The sequence below is a fragment of the Tilletiopsis washingtonensis genome (assembly GCF_003144115.1).
Source record: "Tilletiopsis washingtonensis strain MCA 4186 unplaced genomic scaffold FA09scaffold_13, whole genome shotgun sequence".
NCBI lineage: Eukaryota > Fungi > Basidiomycota > Exobasidiomycetes > Entylomatales > Tilletiopsis > Tilletiopsis washingtonensis.
Genome location: NW_020312010.1, coordinates 389876 through 417010, shown reverse-complemented (window position 1 = coordinate 417010; position 27135 = coordinate 389876). Strand labels below are relative to the sequence as shown.

The 27135-nt window shown below is 67.2% G+C and overlaps 10 protein-coding genes across 10 annotated transcripts; 5 read left to right on the top strand and 5 right to left on the bottom strand.

Annotated features, from left to right (window-relative positions):
- Positions 1-251: 251 nt before the first annotated feature.
- On the bottom strand, positions 252-1251 carry FA09DRAFT_53075 (hypothetical protein). The gene is made up of 3 exons (XM_025745703.1): positions 1173-1251; positions 741-1113; positions 252-681 (listed from the first exon to the last, which is right to left on the bottom strand). Exons 2-3 carry the CDS (start codon positions 891-893, stop codon positions 373-375), a joined length of 462 nt encoding a protein of 153 aa, XP_025597686.1. The 5' UTR covers positions 894-1113; positions 1173-1251; the 3' UTR covers positions 252-372.
- Positions 1252-3755: 2504 nt separating this feature from the next.
- Positions 3756-5940, top strand: FA09DRAFT_319775 (hypothetical protein; the record flags this gene model as incomplete). Its single annotated transcript, XM_025740953.1, has 4 exons — positions 3756-4055; positions 4113-4419; positions 4477-4905; positions 4962-5940. 4 exons carry the CDS (start codon positions 3756-3758, stop codon positions 5876-5878), a joined length of 1953 nt encoding a protein of 650 aa, XP_025597685.1. The 3' UTR covers positions 5879-5940.
- Positions 5941-5999: 59 nt separating this feature from the next.
- FA09DRAFT_330570 (hypothetical protein) lies at positions 6000-7194 on the bottom strand. Its single transcript, XM_025742654.1, has 2 exons — positions 7024-7194; positions 6000-6604 (listed from the first exon to the last, which is right to left on the bottom strand). The coding sequence occupies exons 1-2, from the start codon at positions 7184-7186 to the stop codon at positions 6030-6032; spliced, it is 738 nt and encodes a 245-aa protein (XP_025597684.1). The 5' UTR covers positions 7187-7194; the 3' UTR covers positions 6000-6029.
- A 421-nt stretch (positions 7195-7615) lies between these two features.
- FA09DRAFT_330568 (hypothetical protein) lies at positions 7616-11032 on the top strand. Its single transcript, XM_025742653.1, has 12 exons — positions 7616-7650; positions 7711-7943; positions 8242-8628; positions 8700-8826; positions 8881-9834; positions 9902-9989; positions 10057-10177; positions 10245-10276; positions 10340-10382; positions 10445-10521; positions 10595-10648; positions 10710-11032. The coding sequence occupies exons 1-12, from the start codon at positions 7629-7631 to the stop codon at positions 10735-10737; spliced, it is 2166 nt and encodes a 721-aa protein (XP_025597683.1). The 5' UTR covers positions 7616-7628; the 3' UTR covers positions 10738-11032.
- On the bottom strand, positions 10833-16165 carry FA09DRAFT_309321 (hypothetical protein). The gene is made up of 3 exons (XM_025740608.1): positions 12514-16165; positions 11305-12459; positions 10833-11245 (listed from the first exon to the last, which is right to left on the bottom strand). The coding sequence occupies exons 1-3, from the start codon at positions 15871-15873 to the stop codon at positions 11150-11152; spliced, it is 4611 nt and encodes a 1536-aa protein (XP_025597682.1). The 5' UTR covers positions 15874-16165; the 3' UTR covers positions 10833-11149.
- A 1418-nt stretch (positions 16166-17583) lies between these two features.
- On the top strand, positions 17584-17982 carry FA09DRAFT_339404 (hypothetical protein; the record flags this gene model as incomplete). Its single annotated transcript, XM_025744210.1, has 3 exons — positions 17584-17605; positions 17675-17872; positions 17963-17982. The coding sequence occupies 3 exons, from the start codon at positions 17584-17586 to the stop codon at positions 17980-17982; spliced, it is 240 nt and encodes a 79-aa protein (XP_025597681.1).
- On the top strand, positions 17881-18733 carry FA09DRAFT_330566 (hypothetical protein). Its single transcript, XM_025742652.1, has 2 exons — positions 17881-18335; positions 18519-18733. Exons 1-2 carry the CDS (start codon positions 18169-18171, stop codon positions 18637-18639), a joined length of 288 nt encoding a protein of 95 aa, XP_025597680.1. The 5' UTR covers positions 17881-18168; the 3' UTR covers positions 18640-18733.
- Positions 18734-19805: 1072 nt separating this feature from the next.
- On the bottom strand, positions 19806-22699 carry FA09DRAFT_52746 (SPOC domain-like protein). Its single transcript, XM_025745702.1, has 8 exons — positions 22134-22699; positions 21861-21978; positions 21678-21783; positions 21426-21618; positions 21167-21369; positions 20976-21105; positions 20268-20918; positions 19806-20199 (listed from the first exon to the last, which is right to left on the bottom strand). Exons 1-8 carry the CDS (start codon positions 22443-22445, stop codon positions 19909-19911), a joined length of 2004 nt encoding a protein of 667 aa, XP_025597679.1. The 5' UTR covers positions 22446-22699; the 3' UTR covers positions 19806-19908.
- An 83-nt stretch (positions 22700-22782) lies between these two features.
- On the bottom strand, positions 22783-24393 carry FA09DRAFT_298592 (2,4-dienoyl-CoA reductase; the record flags this gene model as incomplete). The annotated part of the gene is made up of 9 exons (XM_025740252.1): positions 22783-22849; positions 22928-22992; positions 23074-23172; positions 23242-23331; positions 23411-23512; positions 23596-23631; positions 23703-23843; positions 24030-24251; positions 24316-24393. 9 exons carry the CDS (start codon positions 24391-24393, stop codon positions 22783-22785), a joined length of 900 nt encoding a protein of 299 aa, XP_025597678.1.
- A 390-nt stretch (positions 24394-24783) lies between these two features.
- Positions 24784-27061, top strand: FA09DRAFT_339401 (PLP-dependent transferase; the record flags this gene model as incomplete). Its single annotated transcript, XM_025744209.1, has 11 exons — positions 24784-24876; positions 24967-25028; positions 25292-25594; positions 25660-25694; positions 25760-25934; positions 25999-26168; positions 26237-26259; positions 26327-26444; positions 26503-26764; positions 26856-26973; positions 27041-27061. The coding sequence occupies 11 exons, from the start codon at positions 24784-24786 to the stop codon at positions 27059-27061; spliced, it is 1380 nt and encodes a 459-aa protein (XP_025597677.1).
- Between the last annotated feature and the right edge of the window lie 74 nt (positions 27062-27135).

Here is a 27135-nt window from a genome sequence, read left to right as displayed (position 1 = left end):
GGACGCGCAGCGGACGCAAGACGCCGGCCGTGCGCCGTGCGCAAGGTGTGGGAACATGCGCACGCAGGCGCGCTATGAAGTCATGGCGAGCTGCCTGCCATCGGCGCGCGCCAAGCCGTCGGCTCGGCTGATCATCCGCGCCCAAGCTCGCAGCGACCGCACCGACGTTGAGGTCTTTTCGCCCATCCTCACAGGTCCCAACGACGGATCTCACAACTGTGCTGTCGAGCATGGCAGGCCATGGAGAAAGCATAGATGAAGAGAGAGGAATGGAAGGAGAAGAGGCAGCTTGCCGGCGTGGTGCACAGACGCACTAAGTCGATCCAGCACTGCCCTTTCATCGTCCGCCAGAGCTCCCGCGCGCGGCGCGAGCTAAAAAGGATGATAAACGGAGAGGTGCGCGATCGACCGAATGTGAAGGGCATCGCCAGCTGGAGTGGCTGTGCGGCGTTGCGGACGACGAGCTGGTGCGGCATAGCGGACGGGCTGGCACACGCTGCGCGTGTGGTCTGCGAGAGAAGCGGTTCCGACGCAGGTGACGAGACGGGCGCCGTCTTGGCGCCTGCGTCGAAGCCGTTCGCTCGTCGGATCACACACCTGGCGTGCACATAGCTCGTCCGTGGGCGCACGTAGCTGACGATGCGGACCTGCTCGATGTCGAGATCGGCGGCAGTCTGGCATCTGAGAGGATGTCGAGATAGTGAGCCTCCGACGATGAGGGGAATGACGAGGTGACTCACGCGAGTCCGGACTACTGTCGCCTCGACGCGGATGGACGTCGAGTCGATGCTTCGTGCATGTCGCGACGCAGAAGACTCGAGCATGGCCAGAGCGGCAGCATCGCCGCCCTGAAGCATGTTCGTGTCTTCTCGCTCAGTAGACACGCCCAGCATCGACTCGTCGTCCTGCTGGACTTGCTCCGCCTGAGCGACCGCGGGATCCGGCCGTCGAGCAGCACATCCGAGCGGGCAGCGCGTCACGACACCACGCACGGTGATGACTGGCGCACTGCACACCGAGCACAATCATGGCCGGATCCTGCGATTGCATGAGGACGCGAACGAGGAGAGTGGCCGCAGCGAGATCGACCGTCGATGGCGTCGTGTGCGATGCCTGCAAGCGAGTAGAGCATCAGCGAGGCTGTCTTCCGCAATGCGCGTGGCCCGACTCACCAAGGTAATCGGCGGCGACCTCAGCAAGCTTTTCCCCCAGACATCCCAGAGACAGATGGCACGAAGGCCTGGCACGTCTCGTCGACCCGATTTCTGCGCGTCCAGTCACGCAGATCATCTGCATGGCTGGCCGTGCAAGAAGCCGCGCCGATCGAGACGCTCCAAGCATGCCTGCCATCTACCCGAGACCCCCTCGCGTGGTCGTTCTGCCCACCGGGCCATGCGCCGTGAGACCGAGCGGCCGACGATGACTACAGAGACAGAGACTACGTAAGCTTGTGATGGTGAACAACGACGGCGACGCACACTCACTGCCTGCACGGCTGCTACAGACCATCATCGACGTCGAGCTCGATGCCGAGGTCGCGCCTCTCGCTGCAGCAGACGGATAAGCTGGCGAGCACGTTGTCGAAGAACAGGCGCACTCACCGTTACCGCAGAAGCCGCCGTCCTCGATCGATGGACGTGCAGGCACCCAGCGGCGGCTTGAAGAGTCATACAAGCGCCGCTGGCATGCCTGCACGTAGCACGGACGAGGACAACGGCGTCTGCGGGTGCCGCGAGGGTGGCGACCGTGGCCGGCGAAGGTCTGAGAGGCATCGGATGAGCACAGCTAGCGCTCCATCGGAAGGCGAGAGGACTCACCGCCACATGCGCTGCGATCCTCATCGTACGCTGGAAGGCAAGCAGCGGCAGCCTGAACAGTCGCTCGCCTTCCTCTGCGTGCCTTCAAGCGTGCGATCCAGATCGCAGTACACGAGACGATCTTTGTCAGGGCAGTTGCCGCCACGAAGATCTTTGCGAGGCATGAATGAGCACAGCTATAGTATGGGCGACGACAAGACGGGCTCACCCGACCAGAGACATCGCGGCTGCTGCCCGCAAGCCGCCTCACAGGCGAGTAGCGACAGGTTGGACGGCTGTCCAAGCGGCGCTGCTCGCCTGCGTCGTGGCTACACGACAGCAGCGACGGAATCAAGCTGGGCGAGGCTACAGCAGCTGCGCCCCGATGAAGAGGACTGAGAGAGGCGTCAGTACAGGGCAGCGTGACATCGGACAAAGCGCCCTCTCACCGTCGTTGCTCGCGCCCAAGTCGCTCCAGTTCGGCGGTCTGCAGGACTGAGTGGCAGCTCGAACAGCCATTCGAACGCCACTCTGTGCCTGCAGCGTAAAGTAGAAGCGATCCAGGCATCAACAACGACGACCTCGGGCCGGCCGCCGTCGGCGAGGATCTGTGAGGGATGGGTGAGTCCAAGCAGCCTGACGTCGGGCACTAGGACACTCACCATCGCTCGCTTGCTCCGCGGTCGCTGTGTCAGGAGCATTTTAGGCAAGAGCGGCAGCTCGCACTTTGGTGCGAGCATCGCTGCGCGCCTGAAACGCTCGGACAGAGCGACGGCTGCGCAAGCGGTCGTCGCGTCGAGGCAGCCGCAGCCCGTGATGAGGTCTGCGAGGGGTCCATGAGCATGGGCAGCCGAGGTAGAGTGGCAATCCAACTGACCTTGCTCAACGCGGCGCTCCAGTCTGTTGCATCGAGACGGCTGCGACCCGGGAGAGCATCAGCAAAGAAATGGTGAGCATGCAGAGCGAGTGGTGCGAGCGAAGAGGAGGCAGACTCACCGCCACCATCTATGCCTGCCGTGGCCGCACGGAGCATCAATTCATGTATGCGTGCAGTCGAAGAGGGGTCTTCGAGCGCGCCGCTACAGACTCGATGCTCCATGTCGGCGACGACGGGGAAGGTGAAGCTTGACGTTGGGTTGCGATGTCGAACGAGGCTTGTCGAAAGCGTCGTCAGATGGAGCGACTGTGACGGGGAGTATCAGCTTGAAACTGCTTAGACCATGAGAAAAGTGCGGCGGCTCACCGACGGACGACGACGACGAGCTCGCGAACGGCGAGCACACGATGACCAGGTGCGCGCGCCGGTGGTGTCCGAGGAGAGCGTAGCGGGAGAGGGTGGCTCAGCCCCCGCCGAGGCGGAAGCCGAGGATCTGAGACAACGCAGGAGGAGGCTTCGACAGGAGGATGTGGTCTGGAGGGAAGGTGGTCGCTGGCGAGGCGAGCTTTTGTAGGCGTGCGGCGGGCGCAACGAGCGTCGCTCGTGGCCGAGGAACGAGACTCGCGGGCTGCCCGCTTCCCCTCGAGCTCTGCGCTGTGCCGCAGCAGCGCTTCAAGGCAGGCAGGAAGCGGCCGGCTTGCAGGCTGAAAGGGGAAACGGCGTCAGGCACTCTATTCCCAACCGGGCACGCGTCTCGACCGGACAACACGGCAAGCGCGGCTCACGAGGACGTCGTCGATCGCATGGCGTCTCAGCCATGTCGGGCGCGGGCGGGCGATACAACACTTTGCGATAGCAGTGTGCGGTATGCTGCTCTCCTCTTCACTGCTGCAATTGCTCGTCTCTGGACTGCTCACTCGCGAGGCGGTCGCAGAGGAAGCATGTTAGGGGCGTCGCGCGGCGCGCGGCCGTGCTCCTCTCCCGCGGGACTCGGGCATGCGCCGCCGCACCCTGGGCCTTTTTGGGCGTGCGCCTCTCCTTCTCTTCCCGCCTCCATCACCCTCGCTCCGCTGCTGCACAGCATGGCACCATGCCGTGCGCCCTTCATCCCACGTCTCCTCTTTCCCTTCCCTCGTACCATCCCGTCCTGGTACGCGGGGCACATGTATCGCGCCATGCGTTCGCTGCCCGCGCTGCTGGCGCGCCAGCCGCCGCCGCTCGTCGTCGAGGTGCGCGATGCGCGCCTGCCGCTCAGCAGCATCAACCCGGCGTTTGAGATGCTGCTGCGCCAGCGGGCGCGCGCCGAGGGCGACGAGGAGTGGCGCCATCGGCGCCTGGTCGTGTATGCCAAGCGCGACCTCGTCGATGCGGCCATCTGCGAGGTGAGTGTCACACGCGTGGCCATCTGCAGCGGCTGGCGCTGAGGCGCTCTGCACCAGCCTCTGCGCGAGGCATTCCGCAAGTACGGCGACGGGCAAGAGGTGCTCTTCGTCGACACGCGCCGCGACTCGGACGTGCGCAAGATCATGCAGTGGGTGCATGCGCGCGCCGCCGCGCTCAGCACGTCCGACGAGCTGCCGGCCTCGCCGCGCTCCCTGCCGCGCTCGGCGCGTGCACAGAACCTGACGGGCGCGTTCAAGCACACGCCCACGCCCGAGGTGGGCGCGCGACTCGTCATCGTGGGCAGCCCAAACGTGGGCAAGAGCAGCCTGCTGAATGCGCTGCGACGCGTGGGCACGGGCAAGGGTGAGTCACAGCGGGGGCAGGTTGTGGGCAAGGGCAGAGGCTGACTCTGCTGCGCAGGCAAGGCGGCCTCGACGGCGCCCGAGCCGGGCCACACGCGCAAGCTGACGGGCACGGTGCGCATCACCAAGGCCGGCCAGGCCTCCGTTCGTGCCGCATCCGCAGCAGCGCGTGAAGCCGATGGCGCAGAGGAGGCGTCTGGCTCTGACGACGCCTCGGCTGCGCTCTTCGAGCTTGGCGTCGACGAGGCGCCCGCGCCGGGAGCGAAGAGTCAGACGCCGGTGTACGTGTACGACACGCCGGGCATCATGGTGCCGTACCTGGGGCGCGGCGCGTCGGGCGCGGAAAAGGGCATCAAGCTCGCCGTGGCGGCGGGCATGAAGAGCAGTCTCTTCGACGTGCAGGTGCTTGTCGACTACTTGCTGTTCCGCCTGAATCTGCGGCATGGCTGGGACGAACATCAGTGGCGGCGCAACGGGGGAACGGGAGGTGAGTGGCGGGTGCGGCGCCCACGCCGCGCCCCCGTCTGACTCCCACTTGCACAGACGCGCCCCAGCCGCGCTACGTCACGCACCTGCCCATGCCCAAGCAGCAAGCCGCCTCTTCGCAGCCGACAAATGCCATCGCCACGCTGCTCTCACTCGTCGCCGAGCGTGCCCCGGGAACACTGGGGCGCGGCGGCGAGCGCGACCTCGACGGCGCCGCTGCATTCGTGCTGCAGCGCTGGCGCGAGGGCAAGCTGGGCGCAGGCTACGGAGAGCTGGACCTGGGCCTGTATGAGCTGCCTGCCGAAGTTCCGCAGGGCGACACGATGCTGATGGAGGGCGAGGAGGGCGCAGAGGAACAAGTCGAGGATCCGGAGACGAGGAGAGAGAGGCTGATGGAGGAGCTCAAGCAGCGCGCGGACCCGGCGCTGCGCATCGACGCCCTGGTGAGACGCCACTTTCAGGAACTGGCACGCGCCGAGCGCGCCGGCGTGGGCACTTCGCTCGGCCCGGCCCGCGGCGCAGGGCGTGACTCGCGGCGAGCCGAACGCGCCAGCGACACGCCCGACGACGCTTCGCTCGACGACGCCGCGAGCGCCGGCGCAGAGGCGCTGATGAGTCGGCATCAGAGCAAGAAGCGCGACAAGGCGCAGCTGCTCAAGCGCAAGAACGAGAAGCTGGCCGCCAAGGGCATCGGCGCTCGTCCGCCACGCGGCAGCGCCCCAGGCGCTCGTCTCGCCGCACCGCGCTCTGCGGGCGCGGCCGCCGGCGCTGGCGTCGAGAAGAAGGGGCCCGTGAAGATCCCCGGCCGCCTGCGCGCGGCGGCGGCGCATGGTGCGCGCCGCCCGCTGAGCGCGCTGCTCAAGAGCAAGAAGATGGGCATGGCGCGCAGCGGCCCGCCGAGCGCGCGAAGCGGCGCGCCCGCTGGCGCGGGCAAGCCGAAACGCACGGGCGGCAAGCCGGCCAGGAGGCGCTGATCGACGTAGAAGCCCGCCTCTGCCCCTCTTGCTTCGCCTTCCGTCCCCCCCCCCCCGCCGTAATCGCTAGACGTTGGGCAACCAGTCACTCCTGCACCTGTACTCTACACACTCGCTGCGCTTCTGCTACTCATGCATTCTTCCCCCTCGCCTACTTGCGTCCGCCCCGCTTGTTTGCCGCCTCCTGCCGCTCGCGCTCCTCGCGCTGGCGCATCTGCGCCACGACGCGCGAGATGCCGGCAATCTTGCGGTCGTCGTGGCGCAGGTAGTAGAGCTTTGCGCGGCGCGTGCGGCGCAGGCGGCCCGTCTTGTCGTCCTTGCCCGCGTCGGCGCGGGAGAGCACCTTGATGTCCTTGAGGAGCGGCGAGTACATGGCGAAGCGCACCTCGACGCCGAGCTTCTGCACGAGGGTGCGCAGCACAAAGGCACTCGCCACGCCGCGCCGCCGCACGGCGACGAGCACGCCGGAAAAGGTGCTGAAGCCCGTGCGCGCCGCCGACGTCCACGTCTCGACGATGAGCACGCTGCCCGGCGGAATGCGCGCGGCGGAGCGCCGCGAGAACATCTGCGAGATGCGCCCGGTGCTGTCGTACTGCGTGCGCAGCTCGGCCGTGAGGCGCGCCATGGTGCCGCGCAGGGGCGACTTGACGGTGGGCGCGGGCGTGATGCCGTCGGGCGCGATGAGGCCGACTTGCCGCACGATGGCGCTGGAGGAGAAGGGGTATGCTGCAGCGGGCAAGGCGTCAGATGGCAGGCCAAGGTGCGAGACACGGGCAAAGAGGAGCGGACGCTGCTGCACAGACGCCGGCCTGGGGGAGGCGCAGCTGCAGCGCAGGCCATACCTGCTCCTCGTCATCCGTGCAGCGCAGGCCATACCTGCTCCTCGTCATCCGTGCAGCGCAGGCCATACCTCCTCCTCGTCGTCCGCGCAGCGTGATGTGGGCGCCGAGCAGCACTCCGCCCACGCGCGCAGCAGCAGCGCGGGCCACACCTGCTCCTGCTCACGGCGCCCAGCAGCCCTCTGCCGCTGCCCTCGCGCGCCGCACTGCTGTCGCACCGCGCCCCAGCGACGCCTTGTCGCCTCACGCAAGCGTCTCCAGCCCAGCCGCTCGTCTGCTGCGCCGACTGCGTGCGCTGGCACTCACGCTGCGTCTGCGTGGGCGCGAGCGGGTCGGCCGCGGCGGGTGCCTTTGCCGACGCCGAGAGGGCGCGCCGTGCGCACGACGGGCCAGCGGCGGCGGCCGTGGGGGCGTCGCGCAGGGCGAGGGCGCGCATGAGCGTGGGCAGCGAGGAGCGGGCGCGCGACATGGCCGAGGAGGGAGCGGGGAGGTGGTTGGGATGGGAAGGTGGAGCACAAGGCTCGAAGAATGCAACAAGGGCGACGATGCGCGGAGTCGCACGCGCCTGGTCCTGGCGCTAGGCTGGCTGCCGGCTGGCACAGGCAGACGAGGCCAGGACCGAGCAGCGCGCCCCACGTGGCTGCGCTCCAGCCAGCCCAGCGTGGACGGGGCCAAGTCCCACGCCGACTCCGCCTTGACAGGCCGCTCCATCACCACCCAGCCGCGGCCCTCGCACCCCTCACACGCCAGGCGCGCCGCACCGCACCGCACCTGCCTGCGCCTCACGCTCGTCGCCGCTGCCGCACCCGCCGCAGCTGCTGCGCCCGGGCGCCCGCGTCGCCGCTGCCGCCGCATCCCTGCGCGCGTGCTCCACTCTGCCGCCTCGCCGCCCCGTGCCCGCCTAGCCCAGCATGGCGGCCCGCAAGCTCGCCAGTGCGTGGCCTGCCCCCTTGCCGCAGCCCTTGCCCGCTCACTCACTCACCCCTGCCGCAGCCGAGATCGAGCGCACGCTCAAGAAGGTCGCCGAGGGCGTCGCCGGCTTCGAGGAGCTGTACGACAAAATGCAGGCGTCGACGAACCAGACGCAGAAGGAGAAGATGGAGGCGGAGCTCAAGACGCAGATCAAGAAGCTGCAGCGCCTGCGCGACCAGATCAAGACGTGGCTGCAGAGCAACGACATCAAGGACAAGAAGCCGCTCATGGACAACCGCAAGCTCATCGAGACGGTGCGTGTGGTGCGGCGTGTGCGCCGCACATGCCGCGGCGTGGCGCGCAGGCGTGTGCGCAGCATGTGTGGTAGCGCGGCGGGAGAGCGCCGGGGCAGCGCATGCGGGGGTGTGTTCGGGGCGGCGGTGGCTGAGCTGAGTGCGGCAGCGAGGTGCAGCTGGGCGCTGGGCTGCTGCGCTCGCCTCTACAAGCAGCTTGGCAGTGGCTGCGTGGCAGGTCCAGCACATGGTGGCCTCTTGCCGCTGCTTGTGCTCGCGCCTGGCAGTGTTCACGCTCGTGCTCACGCCTGCGCTGCAGCAAATGGAGCGCTTCAAGGCGTGTGAAAAGGAGATGAAGACCAAGGCCTTCAGCAAGGAGGGCCTCATCGCCGCCGCCAAGATGGATCCGGCGGAGCGCGCCAAGGCGGACCTGAGCAACTGGCTCTCGGCGTCCGTCGACGAGCTCTCGCACCAGGTCGAGGGCGCCGAGGCCGAGCTCGAGACGCTGGCCGGCGGCGGCAAGAAGAAGAAGGGCAACTCGGGCGCCAACGAGCGGATAGGCGAGCTGGAGCGCCTCAACGAGCGGCGCGAGTGGCACGTGCAGAAGCTCGAGGTGCTGCTGCGCCTGCTGGAGAACGGGCAGCTCGAGACGGACGCAGTGGCGGGCATCAAGGATGACATTGCCTACTTTGTCGAGTCCAACGCGGTGAGTTGCAGCAGCGAAGGCGTGCAGCGCCTGGCGCAGCAGCAGCAATGCTGAGACGCGCCGGCTGGCAGGACGAGGACTTTGAGGAAGATGAGGGCATCTACGACGACTTCAACCTCGAGGAGGAGGAGGAGGCGCTGGGGCTGCGGGACAACGACGACGTGCAGAGCAGTCACGACGGCGCGTCTGTCGCAGAAGGTGAGCCAGCAGCGGCGAGCACTTCTGTGCAGCGGGCGCTAAGCTTCGGCGCAGAGCCAACACCGCCGCCGCCGCCGACGCCCAAGGTCGAGAAGGCGGCGCCGAAGAAGAAGGAGCCGGAAGAGGCGGCCAAGAAGTCGACGCCAGCACGCAAGGCGTCCGACGTGGCGTCGTCGAGCAAGGAGCCGCGCGCGGCACAGGGCACGCCCAGCAAGGCGAGCGCCGTCACTGCGTCGCCGTCTGCGCTGTCTGCGGCCGCCGTTGCGTCGCCGCCACGCGCGCCGAGCCAGGCGGCGCTGCCGCCGATCCGCTACGCCGCCGCAGCCGCAGCTGCCGTGTCGCCGAGCTCGACGAGCGCGCCGGCAGCCAGTGCCTCGGCCTCGTCGCCCGTCGTGTCTGCCGCACAGATGTCCGAGGCGCCATCACAACCGTCGCCGCCACCATCATCTGTCCTCGCCAGCTCCGACGCGCCCATGGTTACCGCCTCGCCGTCTCCGTCACACGCACAGAGCGTCTCTGCGCCTTCTGCCAGCGAAGGCGTCGCCAAGGACTCGCCGGCCTCGACGTCGGACATGCCGCCATCACCCACGCCTGCGCCGCCAGGGCTAGGCGCACAGTCATTGCAGCTCAACGGCTCGTCGCAGGACTCTCCGGCCGCGGCGCATGCCTCCGCATTGCCAGGCAGCGTCGATGCCGCACCAGGCGCGCCGCTCGACGGCAAGAGCAGCGGCAGCAGCGTGCCGGAAGGTGCCGCGGCCGCCGCTGCTGCGTCTGCCTCTGCGTCGGCAGCAGGCAAGGCCGGTGCCGAGGGCTCGCAGGCTGCCTCTGAGTTCCAGCCGGCTCAGCTGGCGGCCAGCTCGGCGGCCGCAGGCGTCGTGCAGCCGCTGGGCGGCGGCGCAGGCACGAGCAGCCAGCGCGCCGCGGCGCAGCGGCAGCAGGGCACCGAGGCGCGCCTGCCGAGCAGTCTGGCGGACCTCGTCTCGAGCTTCGAGAGTGCCAAGCACAAGTGTGAGTTTGCGTGCGCAGGTTGCTGAGCACAGGACTGGCTGGCTGATGGCATGTGCCGCTCTGCCAGCGATGAACCGCACCAACGACTTGACGCAGGTGCACGAGTCGCTCGAGTCGAGTGCGCTCGGCGTGCCGGAGCCGCAGGACAGCGATGCGTGCGTATTCTGGGCGCACGCCTCTGGCGGCCCAAGCTGACGCCCGCCTGGTTTCGCTGCTGTCCAGGCCGCGCTACTACCGCGCACAGAACCCATGGCCGAGTCCAGCGTGGTACCCGCAGACGCCGCTCAACATCTTTGACAATCCGGCACTGTACTCGAAGCTCGAGGAGGACACGCTGTTCTACGTGAGAGAGAGCTGTCCGCTTGCGCGGGTGAGGCAATGGCGCGGTGTTGACGCCTGGCCACGCACAGATCTTCTACTACTCGCAGCGCGACTACCACCGGTGAGTGTGATGCTGCGTGCTGTGTGCTGTGTGCTGGGAAATGCATGCTGACGCTCGCACCAGGTATCTCGCCGCCAACGAGCTGAAGCGGCAGTCCTGGCGCTTCGTGAGTGGCGCGTGCCTGCCGATGTGGAGCCGCAGCAGCTCACCTCTCTCTCTCGTCCGCAGTCGATGCGCTTCGGCACCTGGTTCCAGCGCTACTCGCAGCCCGTCAGCGTCACGGCCGAGTACGAGGAGGGGTCCTAGTGAGTTTGCCCCGCGCGCGTGTGTGGCTGCATGGCCGAGCTGTGCTGATCGGCGTGTGTGCCCCGCTTGCAGCATCTACTTTGACTTTGAGACGTCGTGGTCGCAAAGGCGGAAGCAGTCCTTCCGGTGCGTCGGGCTGCGCGACGCCTCGTGTCGCCGTGCTGATGCCGTCCTGTCCCGCCCACAGCTTCGAGTACGTCTACCTTGCGCCATGAGCGCGGCCGTGCCTGCCTCTCGGCCGCCTCTGTACAACACTGTCGTGGGCAACGCCAGACGATTACACATGCGCAGCGCGCAGTCTGATCTCTCTGCGCCGAGCTTGCAAAACGGTACTTTCAGGCGGACAGCGGGGTTCACCGCCATCTGTGTGGTATCGAGGGGTGGGGTGATGCAGCGCAGAAGAAAGGGTGCGCGCGAGAGCAGAAGGAAGAAGCGGCGGTGCGCACATGAGGCAGCATCACGCGCGCGTAGAAGAGACGACTGGGGACAAGTGTGCCGAGGGGCGGTGGGTTTAGTGTGTAGGGCAAGGCAAGGTAAAGAGTGCGAAAAGAGTGTGGCGGCCTGCTGGGCCAAGAGGGAGAATAGATCGAGCGAGAGGAGGCGTGGGCGCACGGATCGCGGCGCTCTTTACAGCACGTACGTGGCCGGCACGACGCCCGTCTGGCCGTCTAACCGGGCAATGAGCCACCACGACTCGTCGCCGTCGTCGAGCACGAAGATGGTCTGGAGCGTAGACGGGTCAGCTGCGCGCACACGCCTCGGGACTGCTGCATGCCACTCACATCGCCTGCGCGCATCGACACTTCGGACGGGTGTGTAGCCTCAAACGAGTAGCGCGCATGTGCCTCGATGCCCTCGCGCTCCTCGTCGTCCATGCCGCCATACGCCATGCCCACCGCCGCCGCGCCTGCGCCTGCGCCGCCTGCGCCGCCGTCGTCGCCGCTGTAGTACTGCGTCTGGCCCGTGCGTTCGGAGTGGTACGCCGTGCTGGGGTCGCTGTGGTCGAGCGTCGTGCCGCCGCCGCCGTGGTGCGCCGACGACTCGGCATGCCCGTGGCTCGTGCTGGCGGCCGCGGCAGCGGCAGCGCCAAAGCCCGCGGCGCCCGCACCGGCGGCGCCCGCACCGACGCCGGCCATCTGCGCATTGTCGACGCTGCCGCGCTCGTGGCCGGCGCCGCCGCCCATGGCGCCCTCCGTCGCCGCATTGAGCGTCGCGAGCAGCTCTGCCGGCTGCTTCTTCTCGCCGGCGTGGCCGAGGGTGTCGTCGGAGGGCGAGATGGGCACCTCGACGCCGCGGCGGTCCTTGCGCCGCAGCAGCGCCCAGAGCAGGCCGAGGAGCACGAGGAGGAAGACGATGCCGAGGCCAATGGCAATCGAGATGAGAATCACGATGCCCACGGCCAGGTGGCGCAGGTTGGGGAAGGAGAGCACCTCGGTCGAGCGCGTAAAGGCACGGATGGCGCCGAGGCCGCCGCCGTACGCCGTGGCAATGAGGAAGGGCGTCCAGGAGTTGCCGTCGTAGAGCGCCGTCGAGACGTTGCCAAAGTCGCGCATGTTGAGCGCGCCCGAGACGACCAGCAGCCGGTTGTTCTCGAGCACGTCGTTAGAGGGGTGGGCGCGCGTGATGCCGACGAACGAGAGCTGCGCGATGCCCGTCTCGGAGAGCAGCTCGTCGGGCGCCAGCGTAAGGAAGCTCTGGCCGTTCCACTTTGCCAGGTACGGCTGCTGGCCGTCTGTGGTGCGTCCGCCGACAAAGATCGAGTTCAGGTTGAGGTCGTCGACGGAAAGCGCCGTCGCTGGACCAGGCACCTGCCCATCGCCCGAGCCGACGGAGCCGAGCGCCGTCCACACCTGCCGCTCAAGGTCGTACGTGGCCAGCGAGGCCTCTGCGCCGTTGATCGTCATCGAGCCGGCGACGACGACGGTGCCCGCCTTGCTCTGCACAAGAAGGGTCAGCACACGATCACATCGTCACTCCGCTGCCGCACTCACGCCGCCAAAGTCAATGGCCGAGATCTGGCCGTCGCGCACGCCGGCGCCCAGCTGGCTCCAGCGGCGCGTCTGCGTGTCCCAGGCACAGATGTTGGCGCACGGCAGGCTGCCGGCGTTGTCAAACGTGCCTGCCACGATCATCGTCGACGAGTCGGGCCGGTGGTCAATGTCCGAGACACTCAGCACCGTGGCGCCGCCCTCCACGCTCAGTGTCGCGGCGTCCGAGAGCCAGGCCATCGAGCCAAAGTCAAACATCTGCAGGCCGCCATCGCCGCCCGCGTAGAGCTGGTTGCCGTCGACGTAGAGGGCACGGATGACGGTGAGGTTCGACGAGGCAGGCAGTTGCGGGAAGCGGTTAAGCTGGCTCGTCTTGTAGTCGTACCAGCCGAGATTCACGATGCCCTCGCTCGTGGTGAAGTTGCCGCCGACGACAAAGACAAAGTCGTCGTCGCCGCGCTGCCAGAAGGCCGACGCCAGCACATCCTCGTCGCCGTTGCTCGCCAGGCTCGGCGGCTCCATGGCGTCGGCGCGGCGCGTCAGGCTGGTGCGCGCACCGACAGCCTGCTCGTCGCTGCGCGAGAGGAGCGCAGAAGAGAGCCAGCGCGTCAGACCGCCGCTGGAGCGGCCCGAGAGACTGCCGCTCGAGATGAGCGCACGGCTGGAGTGCACGCGGCGGCGCGACTGCTCCTCCTCGCCCGAGATGACGCGCCCTGCCAGCCGGCGCGCCGAGGCACGCAGCGCCAGCAGGCCCTCGGGTGCCGCGGGCATAGCTGATGCTGCCTGGTCCTGCCGCCGGAAGGAGTAGTTGAGCGCCTCGATGGTCGGTGCACCGCCCTCCTCCTCTGGCGCATTGAGCCGTGCGGCGCCCGACGCGCTCGACGTGCTCAGGCCGGAGACGGCGCCCGCCATGTACGTCAGGCCGTCGGCCGAGTTGGGCGCGCTGACCGAGTCGATGCTGCCGATCAGCAGGCCATCCTGCGGCACCCACGCGTCGGACGTCGTGTCCCACACCGCATAGCCCGCCGCGCTGTCTGCGCCATTGTTGCGCGACTCAAACGCGCCCGTGACGAGGAGCGACGAGTTGCGGAAGGCGGCGAGCGTCAGAACGGCACCGTCCGGCGCGCCGCTGATTGGCTTCCACGTGTTGGCGCGCACGTCGTACTCTGCCAAATTGCTCAGTAGCGTCGAGCCGTCGGCCGTGGCGCTGAAGTTGCCGCCGACAAAGAGACGCTCGTCGATGGCCACGAGGCTCGACACGGGTCCGTTGAGGCCGCCGCCGGCCAGGCGCGTGTAGTTGGAGCCGCCGCTGGCGTCGGCGAAGCTGACGAGATTGGCAAAGCCCTCCTGTGCGATGTCCGTCGTGCGGCTGCTGAAGTTGCCGCCGACAAACGTCGTGGCCAGCAGGCTCGCGGCGCTGCTGAGCGTGTGGCCCTGCGTGCGGTTCACGCCGTTGGCGACGAGCGTGGAGCCAAAGTTGGAGAAGGCGTTGAGGGAGTTGTTGGACAGCACCTGCGTGCCGTTCTCGAGCGGCATGCCCGCCACATCGAACACGTTGTACTCGAGCATGCCAAAGCCGCGCGCCTGCACCATCTGGAAGAGATCGGGACTGGAGCGCAGGTACAGCGACACCTTGTCCGCCACGACGATGAAGTTGTCGCCGCGCGTCGGCGCTGCCGCGTCCTGCGGGATGCTGAGCGTGATGCTAGGCTTGAAGGTGTCCGAGGTGCGGTCGACGGGGCCGGAGTAGACGAGCACGCGCGTGTCGTCCTCGACGGCCTGGCTGACGCGGATCTCGCTGCCGGCGACGTTGGCCTGGGCGATGGTGGTGACGAGGACGTCGGTGCGCTGGCCGCACTGGCCCGCGGCCGTGCAGCCGGGCACGTAGAGGTAGGCCGAGTAGTTGCCATTGTAGTGTGCATCGACGTCCCAGCGCAGACTGACCGACGAGGCGGCCTGCGCGAGGTTGCTGTAGCTGTCCTGGTACGCCAGCACGGGCGCCGAGGCGCCGCCGATGACCGTGTTGGTCTGGTACCAGCCGCCCTCGCTCGTCGTCGTCGAGTCGGTCGAGTTGACGCCCGGCTGCTCAGAGCTGCAGCGGCCGCGGTTGTAGCCGCCGTAGGCGTAGGCAAAGGCGCCCTCGGAGAGGAGCGAGAGACTGTGCAGGCCCGCGCCGGCGCCGTACCACTCCGACACGGTCAGCTGGATGCCCGTCAGCTCGCGCACGCCCGACTGCGCGCCGCTCTCGGGCAGGTCGGCAAAGACAAAGTCCTGGTACGGAATGTTTGCGTCGTGCGCCAGCGTGCACGCGTCGCTGCACGTCACGTTCTGCTGCGTCGCGGGATCGACGTACACCATCGTCAGCACCTGGTTGTCGGGAATCGAGACGACGCTAAACGTGCGCGTGCCGCGGCCGTCGACGAAGGTGTTTGCGAGGCGCAGCGCGCGCGCAGAGAGGCTGCGGAAGGTGCGCAGCGTCAGGCGGCCCGGCGCATTGTCGGCAAAGAGGAACGTGTTGTTGGGGCCGTCGTCGCCGCGCGGACAGAGGATCTGCGCTGGGTTGGCATAGTCGCGGTTCGACGACACGGGCCCGCCCTGGAACTCGCTCTGCCCCAGCGGCAGCGGCGCCATGGCAATTGTGAGGCTCGACGCCGACGTGTTGGTGCCCGAGGTGGACATGTTCGTGCCGGCGGCCGAGGAGAACTGCATCTCAAAGGCGCCGAGCAGGCGGATGTTGGACGAGTTGGAGCCGGCCGTGATCGTGTCGACGGTGCCGTTGACGCCGCCGAACACGACGGGACTCCAGCTGCCTGCAGCGTACGACCAGCTGGCCACGCCGCCGAGGAAGCGCTCCGCCTCCTCGGCCGGCGGCGAGCGCGGCCGCACAAAGGAGCCGCCGGCGATGAGCGTGCCGTGCTCCTCGTCGCAGTACAGCGCCTCGACGGCGCCGTCGAGGCCGCCGGCCAGGTCGCTCCAGGAGCGCGACGCCGGGTCGTACGCGGCAATGTTGCTCACGGCGCTGCCGTTGATCGTCTCAAACGTGCCGCCGACGAAGACGGTGCCGTTGACGCCGTCGCTGCGCTGGCAGATGGCGCGGATCGCCCCGCCCTCGCCCGTCGCGCCCACCTTGGCCAGCTGGCCGCTGGGCGCAAGCGTAAGGAGCGAGCCAGCATCGGCGCTGAACGCGCCCGTGCTGCTCAGCGTCGACACGTTTTGGTTCCACACCTGCACGCCCTGGAAGCTGCCCGAGATGGCCACCTGCCCGAGTCCCTCAAAGTCGATGTAAGGGAAGTCGGCTGCGGCGACGACGCTGGCTGCCGAGAGCAGCACGGCGGCGCGCGCGAGCGACGACGAGGCACGCATGGTGCCTGCTGGGCCGAGACGCCGGCGAGGAAGGATGTGCGGATGCGGCGAAGAGATGCAGAGAGCGGTCTATGCGGGCGGCGGGTGGCTCGTCGCACTTGGTGCGGAGCGGGATGGGCGGGAGGGAGGGAGGTCGTGACTCGTGAGGGGTGAGGAGTGTGACGTGCGGCAGCGGCGAGAGGAGAGGTGCAGGCGCGTCGGCGAAGAGAGAGCCAGCGTTCCGCAGCCACGCGCGAGACGAGAGGTAAGGGTGGAAAGAGGGGAGAGGGAGATGGAGCAGAGCCGGCGGGTGCGATGGAGGAGCAGCAGGCAGCAGCGCAGCTACCGCGAGACAGGCGCTGTTTGCCTGCGAGGCGCGCGCGGCAGCGGCGGCGCGCGACGGCAGCAGCGCAGCCAACTTCAAGCGGCACGGCGCCCCTCTGCGAGATGCAGCCGCTCCGCGCTGCGCCAGAACGCACAACGCGCACCTTCGCCGAACGAGCGGGCAGCAGGCACAGGCAGGCGGGCAGCGGCAGCACAAGCAACACGCCGACGCCGAGCCGCGCCACGCTCCCTCACGAGATGGCGCCGGGACCGCCGCTTCATCATGCTCAGCCGCGCCTCGTTCTCGCGTGTCGATCAGCGCCCAGCTGGCGAGGCCTGAGCGTGCACACGAGGTGCTGAGACCCACGCCAGCCTGGCCACCGCCGAGCTCTGTGCTGCGGCGCTGCGACGGCGAGCGGTCGGCCGCGCAGGCGAGGCACAGGCGCGCCCGCCGCCCGTCCGTTGCGCTACCTGCCCCTGACGCCGATGCTGTGCCGCCTTCGTCGCTGCACAGGTGCTCTTCGACCGCAGCAGACCCTCATCTCCTGTGCAGTCTTCACGCCGGACCTCTTGCCCAAGACGTCCTCGCAGGAGGCGCGGTGAAGCTCTCCTCTCTCGAAAGAGGAGTGGCAGACAAAGGCAGCAGCGCGTCAGAACGGGGGCGCGGGAGACGTTCTTCGATAGAACACGCCGCGCGCGCAGCGGCCGCCATCGGGGTCCGGTGCCTCTCTGTTGGGACGGGAGCGTCACCTAGGTGGGAGCGTCACCTAGGTGGGAGCGTCACCTAGGTGGGAGCGTCACCTACGTCTATTCTCAGCTGCCTGTGACAATAAGAATGCTCCCAGAAATTGAGATGTGCGTGCTCAAAAGACACCCCTCATGGCCTTGAGGAGGGCCTCCTCTCGCCCAGCGGCAGCAGCGGCTTGAGCCGATCTGCCGGGCAGCGCACGGCTCGGCGGAGCTCATATCTCGCTGCCCTGGGCGTACCGCTGTTCCCTCAAACGCGGACGTCCGCTGCTTCGCCTCAGAGCAGACGGATGCTCTTGACCGTCTGAGGTTGAAGAGTTGTCGTCTCTCAGCGTTGCAGCAAAGCAGCCCGTCCTTTCAGCTGAGGCTGTGGGCGACGACGACGATGTGGCTGGCGCTCCCACCACGCGCACCGCCGGCGATCTGGAGCGCCAAGACCTCGCCGTGACGCGGCTGTGCTGGGCGCACGCACCGCCTTGTCCCCCGTCGACGCGCCTCTCTCCTGCTCAGCCAGCAGCACAGCAGATGTCGCTTCTCCGCACTTGACTGCCACATCCGTCCATCCAGCGTCCAGCATCCACAACAGCGAGCCAGGCCAGTGCCTCTCTTTCTCTCCGCCTCTCGTCCACATCCACCCCCGGCCTCGCATCAAGCACAGACATGGCAGCCCAGCAGTACTACGGTGCGCTCTCCTTCTCACCTCTCCTTCGCAGGTGCCGGCACTGACATTCCCTTCTTGCCTCTTCCTAAGGCGGCGGCCAGCAGCCGTACGGCATGCCGCAGCAGGGCGGCTACTACCCGCCGCAGCAGGGCTACGGCCCCGGCGGGCCTGCCATGGGCATGGGCGGCGGCGGCTACGGCGGCGGCATGCAGCAGCCCGGCGGCGGCTACGGCTATCCGCAGCAGGGCTACCCGCAGCAGCAGCCGATGGTCGTGCAGCAGCAGAAAGGTGCGTGCCAGGAGTGTGTGCGAGCGAGAGCAGATGGAGCATGGAGGGAAAACTCGAAGAGACGTCAAGACGCGATGGCGGCGATGTCAGGGCGCATGCTGGCCGCTTGAGGGCGGTCGGAGAGGTAGATGGGGCCACGGAGCACAGAGAGCGCAGCAGGCACAGGCAGGAGACAGGTGCAACGAGCCCGGTAGTCGCCTTGAGGTCTCCTCGTACGGGCACAAGCAAGTACAAAGCAAAGCCAGGCCTCGCTTCGAAACGCCAGGCCGAAAGCACGATCGCACGCGCGCTCGAGGATGCTTCGTCCCCGCGTTCAGGCATGGTCCATCAAGCCCTCTCAGGCACTGACCCCCTTCTTCCTCTCACCGGCTTGGCTTCCACTCACAGGCAGCAGAGGCGGCGCCTGTGCGCCCTGCCTCGCGTGCTGCGCCGGCATGTGTCTCTGCTGTGCCTGCGACGATCTGTGAGTTGTGCCGGTCTCTGCGTCTCAGTGCGAGTGTCCCTCCGTTCTTCGAGCTGCCGGCTTCGCGCACGCCGGGCGTCCCGAGCCGCATCGATCCTCATTGTGGCGGCAAGCTGACGCAGCGCCCTCTCCCTCTCCCTTGCTCCCTCTCTCTCTCCCTCACCGCGGCGCGTACAAAACCAGATGCTGTGGTAAGTCCCACCCCCCGCCGGCGTACACGGACGAGCGCGCGTGCGGCGAGGGCGGCTGCTGCATGGGCTGCGGCTGCTGTTCCGGCGCTGATTGCAACTGCGACTGTGCCTGATGATGTAGACTTGGCTTGAGACGAGAAGCTTTTTGGCTCGACCCGGATGGCTCGGACAAGTACCCTCTCTCGTTCTCTCGTCTCTCGTTCTCGCCTCAAGGCTCTCGTTTCGTCTCTCTCAGGTCTCGCTTGGTCGCCCCGATCGCTTCTCAACTCCACTCTCTTCTCCCCCTTCTGTACATCTTCCTTCTGCCATCTCTTCCATGCTCGTCATGCTAAAGTCACGAATACACTCTGCAGGGGCCTTGCGTCGCGTGATCACATCTCATTCGCGACCTTCATTGACAAAGGAGAAGCGCGAGTAGAGAAAGGTGTGGAGGGATTGGGTGATGCTCGTACGTCTGGCCGACGTCGTCACGCACTCGCGACCTATATCCCACTTCTATTCTTGTTGGCTCCCAGTTTGACCCATGCCGCCTATGAGCACTGCGATCCCCCGGCGTTTCTTAGGCGCCGTTTGGATAGGGAGAGTGCCAGGTGGATGGGCTTCGATGGGGCCGGAAAGGGGGGAGAGGAGGGGTGGATGGGGGCTCACGGAGAGGGCAAGACGGGAAGATGGGACGGCAGGCGCAGGGTGTCGCGCGCACAAGGAGTAGACACTCACGCACGGCGCTGACGACGGACACGGAGGAGCGCACAGACTCTCGCCGGCGCGCGGGCACTGCTAGGCGCTTCACTGTCGTCGTGATGCGCGAATGCGCGAAGAGGCGATTGACATGGGCATTGAGGCGAAGCGTTTCGCGGCGGAGGATGGTGGTGGTTGTGAGGCAAGCTCGCGGCTTGGCACGCACGGCGAGAAGGGCGCCTCCGCGAAGAAAGCCTCGCGCCGCGGCGGCCGGCCACGCGCCTCTCGGCCGAGCGATGCGCCCATCGCGGCGCCGCCAGCCGTCCGCCTGCCCCCAACACGCCTCAGCTGGCAGCGCCCTCCGACGAGGGAGAGTGAGAGCGGACAGATGGATGCAGAATATAGGGTTCGTTTGACTCTACACTTCTGCTGCCGCAGCGTGGGGCCGCCGCTGCGGTCTCACGCACGGCAGGGCAAGACGTGGTGCGCCCTGCGCTCGAGGCGGCGGGCAGCAGCTCGCGCACACCGAGGCGCCGCACCGGCAGCACCGCTTTCTTTGGCCTCCGTCTGACTCGGCGACGCAGTGCCGCTCCAGGAGATATGCTGCGTCATGTTCGATTGCGGGTAGAAGTACAAGTGTGTGGGGTAGCTCGATGCTCAATGCTCAGTGTTCAGTGTTCGGGGGGATCTCGGGAGGCCGCGCCTCAGCCCTTCTTCATCTTCTTCTCCAAGCCGTCCAGATGGTCCTCCAGCCGTTCCACCAGCTCGGCCTTCTTGCCCGTCTTGCTCAGGCGGTAGTACTCCAGCGCAGCCTTGAGCTCGTCGACCTTCAGCTTGCTCACCTCGGCGCGCGAGTGGCGCTCCAGCAGCGCAGCGGCGTCTTTCGTGCCAAACGATGCGCCGCCGCCACTCTTGCCAGCGCCGCCGCCAGAAAGGAGAAGGCGCTCGTCGCCGGCGATGAAGTCGCTCCATTGGGCGATGCGTGGTCCGACGCGCTGGAAGAAGGAAATGCGTCAGGACAGCTGCGTTCCGCTCTCTCTCTCTCTCTCTTGCACACGCGCACCTTCTGGATGCCCGCATAGTTCGGCAGCGTGCGATCCACCAGCTCCTCTGCGCCCAGCGGCTTGCCGAGCGCCGTGTTGATGAGCACCTCGTAGTGGTGCGCCAGCGCCGGATTCGGAAAGTCTTCCGGCCGAAACTCTCCCGTCTTTGCATACGCCTTTACGATGAGCTTGGCCGCCTCGACCTGCTTGCTGTTCGCCTCGAGCTGCGCCGCGTGCTTTGCTGGCGCCTCGCGAATGTCGTCTGCGTACGGCAGGGGAATGAGGTGCATGCCCGCCGGAATGCCGCGCTCGCGCTCTTCGGCCTGCGGCAGCAGCGCGCAAAAGACGGGCTGGTTGCCCTGCACGCGCATGAAGATGGCAATGCCCATCACGTGGCGCTTCAGCATCGAGGCGATGAGCGCGGCAAAGCAGCGACGCGAGTTCTTCCAGATGTCGTCGAAGGGGTAGAGAAAGTAGGCCGTCTTGATGTTGTCGCGCACCGCAAGGGCGTTGGGCTTGAAGCCCAGCACCTCGATGCCAGGCTTCTGCCCAAACGACTTGAGACGCGCAATCTCCTCGCGCCCAAACTTGACCTTGGAGCGCAGCGACGCATCGCTGCCGAAGAAGAAGGCCTGCTCCACGTCGTTGGGGCCCAACGGCTTGCCCGTGTCCTAAGAGACGTGTCAGCGACATGCGCTGCAATGAGCTCCGGCCTGGCCCTGACGCACCACGCAGATCTGCTCGGTGCGCGTGTCGACCTCGAGGTACGACGTCGGTCCGCCATCGGCCTCTGCCGCCGCCGTGTCGGGAATGACCTTGGTCGGGTTGCCCTTCTCCGCCTTCTTGACGAGGCCGTATCTATCCCCGTCCCACATAAGCAAAGGTGCGACGCCGTGCACGGCCTCGATATGGAACATACCCCTTGACGCCAATCGTGCAGCCTTTGCCAAACTTGAGGGGCCCGCGGAAGTTGACGCGCTTAGGCGTGTGTCGCTGTGCCACGTGTGCGTCGAGCTCGTCGATGCGCAAGGGCCGCGCGCCATTGAAGGAGCCGTCGGCGGGCGTCGAGGCGCGCGACGACGCCGAAGCAAAGCCATCTGCGTGCGCTGCTGCGAAGATGGGCTGGGATGCGAGCACTGTCAGTCTCGGGGGCTGTCGGCTGGCTGCTCGCAACTCACGCCCCAGAAGCGCGACACGTCAAACGCCCGCTCGTCCGTCTCGAGCAAGAACGGCTCAAACTCAATGCCGCGCGCCGCATACTGCGCCACGCGCTCCTCCAGGTGTCGCCTTACGCCCGCCACGTTGGCCTTGCCCGCGTACGGGTCGTCGGTGTGTGTGACGAAGAAGATGCGCTTGCTGCCCGTCTTGCCGCTGGGTGAAGAGTCAGCCTCTGAGGGGCCTCGAGAAGGGGGGGGGGGGCGACGACTCACGTCTGCTTGATGGCATTAAGCGCATTGCTCCATGCATGGTGGATGCGCATCTCCGAGTCGAGTGGCTCAAAGCGCGTGCGCAAGTGCGTCGGGTCGTCGCGCGAGACTGCGTAGCCGCGGCGGGGAGAAGGTAAGCCAAGGCGGCGCGCCACGCACGGCTTGCAGCTCGCCACGCCGACGCACGGTCCAGATCGTCGATGATGCCTGCAAGGTTGGCAATGTCGATCATGCCGATGGGCTCGAGCATGTACGTGTGCTCGTACATGCTCGTCTTGCCGATCTGCGCCATGTTCGTCTCTTGCTGCGGGGGTATGCGGGCATCAGCGGGAGCAGTGGAGGGGCTGACACCGAGGCGAGAGAGACATCAGGGCGTGGCACTGCCTCTCTCATGGCCAGAGCAAGCAAGCGTGTGCAGCGGCGCCGTTCACCCCACAGCGTCGCTGTCCAGGCACTCACCGTGTTGTACAGCATGACGCCGACGAGGTCGCGCGGGCTGGCGACGAGCTTCTGGCGCATCAAGCTGACCGCTCCCTCGAGCGCGCGGTGCAGCAAGCTGACCTGTGCGCCCTGCGCCTCGCCCTCGCGCTTGATGCGCATGCCCGTCTGCTCGGCCGCCGCCGCGGGCACGAGCGTGTCGTGCATGCGCGCGCCGGCGTCGATGAGGAAGAGAATGACATCCTTGGCGCTCTCTTCGTCGTAGCTCAGCAGCTCGAGCTCGTCGGGGTCGGGATCGGCCTCGCGCGCTGCGGCGCGGGGGATGTAGGACATGCTGGCGAGGAGAGTGGAGGTGGGAGGCAAGGGGGCGCTGCGCTGCGCCAGCAAAGGTGTTGCTCTCTCGCGGCCGCGGCGGCGCACGGCCACGGCCACGCGCGCCTCTTTACGCGCTCCACGCGCGCCGCGTCGCGACCTCCGCCGCAGCCGCAGCCAGCAAGCGGGCCACTCAAGTAGAGGGCCACACTCGTCTCAGCACGCTGCGCTCACGACCCTCTCGCTGTGCACAGCCAGCGTACGCTCGCACAGAACAGGCGACAAGCGGCCGGAGCAGCGCGACAAGAGGGCCACGCGGCACTCTGATGGCATTTGCAACACGCACACGCCACAGCAGCTACAGCTTGGAGCCGAGCACCACGGACGCCACCTCCTTCTGGTTGAGCGACGAGTCGGGGTAGGGCCTGATTGGCGGCGCAGCGCGAGCGTCAGCTGCTGCCGAAGCAAGACGGCGCTGCGTCGCAGCTCCCGCCAGGACTCACAGCCAGGCACTCTTGCCGTGCAGTGCGCCGCCGTCGACGATGAGGCGCGTGCCGGTGATGTATGACTGCATTGTGCCCAGGGCGAGACAAGTGTCAGCCTGCAAGGCTTGGGCGGCCAACGCAAGCGCATGGCAGCACATACTCACAGCGGCATCAGAGAAGAGATACACGCCGGCATTGGCAATGTCGTCGACGTCGCCCGGCCGGCCCATGGGGATCGAGGCGCTGATGTAGTCCTCTGCGCCCTGCAGTGGTGATGCCCGAAGCTCTCAGCCCACTGGCATGCGCTTCTGCGCGACAGCGGGCGCACCCACCTTTGGCGTCAGCCGCTCCGCGCCTTCCGTGCCCTTGATGATGCCCGGCGCAATGCAGTTGCTGCGCACGCCATGTGGGCCCATCTCGACCTGTGCGCAGAGGGTTCAATTTTAGTCCAGTGCTCCCCGTCTTGCGAACACCCTTTGCCCTCTGTCGCGAACAACGCACCGCAATGCCCTGGCTCAACGACTCGATGGCCGCCTTTGCGGCGCTCGCAGGCGCCTGCCAGGGAATGCCAGTGTGGTGCAGCGTGGCGGTGATGTGGATGTACTACGGGCGAGGTTGAGGGCCGGCGCGCTCAGAGTTAGCAAGCAGAACAGGGAGAGCAGGGACGGGTCCCGCGCGAGACTGACGGCGCCATGCGTCTTCTTCAGCTCATCCAGCGTCGCCTGAATGCAAGAGGCCACATGTGCGTCAGCGAAGGCTCGCCAGCACGGTCTGGCTCCCGTCGGCATATCACCTTCATGGTGTTGTAGGTGCCCATGAGGTCGATCTGCTGCACCGTGTTGAAGGCGTTGGAGGAGAGGCCCTCGAGCGGCGCCAGGAAGTTGCCGGCGGCGCCGCAGATGACAAAGTCGATGCGCCCAAAGGTCTCGACCGTCTGCGATGACAGGCACAGGCAAGGTGAGCAGCCAGCGACTGGAAGACATGGGGAGGAGCCGCGACGGCAGAGAGAGGCTAGATCCTGTCCTCGGCCACGGCATGGTGCCAGCCGTGCTCTGCGCCGCCTGCGCGAGGCCCTCTCCATCCTCTCTCCGCTCATGCACCTCTGGCGCGCCAGACTGACCTTGCGCACTGCCTCTCGCAGCGCCTCCTCCTTGCGCACATCCGCCGGCGTGGCGATGCAGCGTGCGCCGTGCGCGCCGCTCTGCTGCAGCTCGGCGGCCGCCTTCTGCAGACGCTCGGCGTTGCGCCCCACGATGGCGGCGTGTGCGCCGTGCGCCATTATGGCACGCACCATGCCGAAGCAGATGCCCGAGCCGCCGCCGGTGCAGAAGAGCACCTTGCCCTGGCGTGTGTGTGGAGTGAGCAGCGGGGCCGCGGTGGAGTGCCAGGGCACGCTGGCGGCGCACCTTGAAGATGTCGTCGCGGAAGATGGCCGTCGAGGGCACGTGGCGCAGCACGACGGGGTCCTTGTACTCGTCCGACATGGCGCTTGCGTGTGTGTGAGTGGCTTGTGGGATGGTGGTGGTGTGAGGCAGGCTGCGAGGCAGGCAGCAGGCGTGAGAGCTCCACAGCCGCAGCCCCGCATCCGCCACGCGCGCCTCTCGGGCCAGCACGAGCCGGTGCAGCGGCTCGCTTGCTTGCCGGACTATCTCGTGCAGAGCCGCGGCATTGGCAGGCGGTGGGTCAGCCGCACGAGAGCGCGTGGGAACGAAGCACCTCATCCTGCGCACGCTCCACCCGCGCTGGCCCTCGCGCTCGCCCGCCTGCCTCCGCACCACGCCATGCCCATGTCCCTGCTGCGTCGTCTGCCTGCTCCGCGTCTCCTCTCGCGCTCCTCTCCCGCTCGCCTCGCCCGCACTCCTGCACCGCGCAGCATGGCCTCCGCCGCCGACACCGCCGCTGCGGCGGCGCCCCAGACGCGCCTCACCGCCGTCAGCTCGCGCATCCGCGACGAATACCAGCGCGGCGTGCGTGCTCTCCTGTCCTGCCTTGCTGCCTCTCGGTGCAGAAGCGCATATTTACATCGGGCACGCCACACTGACGCGCTCTCGATATAGCCAGACGTCTGGTCCCTTTTCTCGCCCCTCGTCTTTCCGGGCGCCACGAACCTCGGGCAGGGGTGAGTTGCAGGCGCGCGGGCTGAAGACAAGAGTAGCAGGGACGACGGCGTACAGCGGCTGCGCGGCAGGCTCCGTCAGATGTTCAGCCCAGACAAGCATGTGCTGGCGCTGCTGCTGCGGCGGCGCAGAGGTGGCAGCTGGCTGCCGGTGCAACTCGCTGCTCCCTGTTATCGGCTGGCGCTGCCATGCGCACGCGAGGAGCTAGTACAAGCAGATTGATCGTCGCCGATACGCGCCTACGCTGATGCCAGTCTGCGCACAGCTTCATGTCCTGGGCACCGCCGCCCTTCGTGCGCGACGCGCTCCTCTCCGCGTCTGGCGAGCGTGTGGACACGCACCACTACTCGCACGCCAAAGGCCGGCCGCGGCTGCGTGCCGCGCTGGCCGAGTATCTGGGCCCCAGCGTACACAAGCCTGCGCCAGGCGCCAAAGACGTGCCGAGCGACCTCGGCGCGCCAAAGCTGAGAGAAGGCGCCGAGAAGCTGGACATCGAGACGGAGGTGCAGGTCACGGCGGGCGCCAATGGCGGCATCTACGCGGCCATGACGGCATTCTTGGAGCCGGGGTGAGCTGACGTCGACAGGCGTGCCGCTGTGTGACATGTGCACTCACAATCCTGGCGCGGCTCAGTGACGAGGTACTCATGTTTGAGCCGTACTTTGATCGTGCGTTCATTCCCACTCGCGACTGCCTCCTCTTGCCCAAGGCTCACGCCCGTCTCCCGTCGCAGAGTACATCTGCGAAGTGACGTACCTCGGCGGCAAGCCCGTCTTTGTGCCGCTGCAGCCGCCGGCCGACGCCTCTTCGCGCATTGCCGGCGCCGACGAGTGGAGTGTGGACTGGGATGCCCTCGAGAAGGCATTTGGCAGTGGCAAGGTCAAGGCCATGATCCTCAACACGCCTCAGTGAGACGCAGGACCTTCTCTTGCGGCGCTTCGCCGCATGTGTGGCTGACGGCGAGCTCTGAAGCAACCCGATCGGCAAGGTTTTCTCGCGCGATGAACTCAGCCGCATCGCCGCTCTTGCGATCAAGCATGACGTGCTGGTTATCTCAGACGAGGTCTATGACTGCTTGACGTACGACGGCCACGAGCACATCCGCATTGCGGCGTTTGAGGGCATGTGGGAGCGCACGCTGAGTGAGTTGGGAAGCAGAGCTTGTCGAGTCAGATGGATAGCTGCGCTGATGCGGCTTGGTCTCCTGCAGCTGTGGGAAGTGCGGGCAAGTCTGTGAGTCGTGGATTCTGCACGTCGCTGCATTGCTCGTCACAACGCTGACCAATCTTGGGCCATCAAGTTCGCGTGCACCGGCTGGCGCATTGGATGGCTCGTGGGCCCGCCGCATCTCATCAAGCCGGCGCTGGTGGCGCACACGCGCATCGTGTTCACCTGCAACTCGGCCGCCTCTGAGGCTGGTGCGTCCCCTTTCTCTGCCCTCGCAGTCCCTGTACGCCTACGCTGACGGCCGTCTAGCCGCCATCGGTCTGGAGCAAGCCTCGTCGCAGAACTTCTTCCCCACGCAGATCGCCGAGTATGCCGAGCGGCGCGCGCTGCTCACAGGCATGCTGGACAACCTGGGCATCAAGTACACACAGCCGCACGGCTCGTACTTCGTCCTCGCCGACTTTGCGCGGCTGCGCATCCCGGAGGACTTTGAGCTGCCAGAGGAGATCAAGCGGCGGCCGCGCGACTTCCACATGGCCTGGTTCGTCGCAAAGACGTGCAACGTCGTGACGTGAGTTGCAGGCGTGGCATGCCTGGACGGGCCGCTCTCGTAGCCAGACTGACTGATGCATTGCGTCTCTGTCGTCGCCACCACCACTCAGCATTCCGGCCACGGCCTTCGTCTCGGACGAGCACGCGGGCCTGTATGAGAACTACCTGCGCTGGAGCTTCTGCAAGGGCGCCGACGAGATTGCGCAGGCGACGGAGCGCCTGGAGAAGGTGAGGCGTCTGCGCGGCCCGTGCAAAGCGAGCGCTACAGAAGCTGATCCCGCCGCTGCCGATACAGCTGCGCCCGTACCTTGAGTAGAATGTAACAGATGCGTGAGCGGTGCGGTGTGTGTGACGGCACGAGTGCGGGGTGAGCGTGCCCGTGCAGCCGCG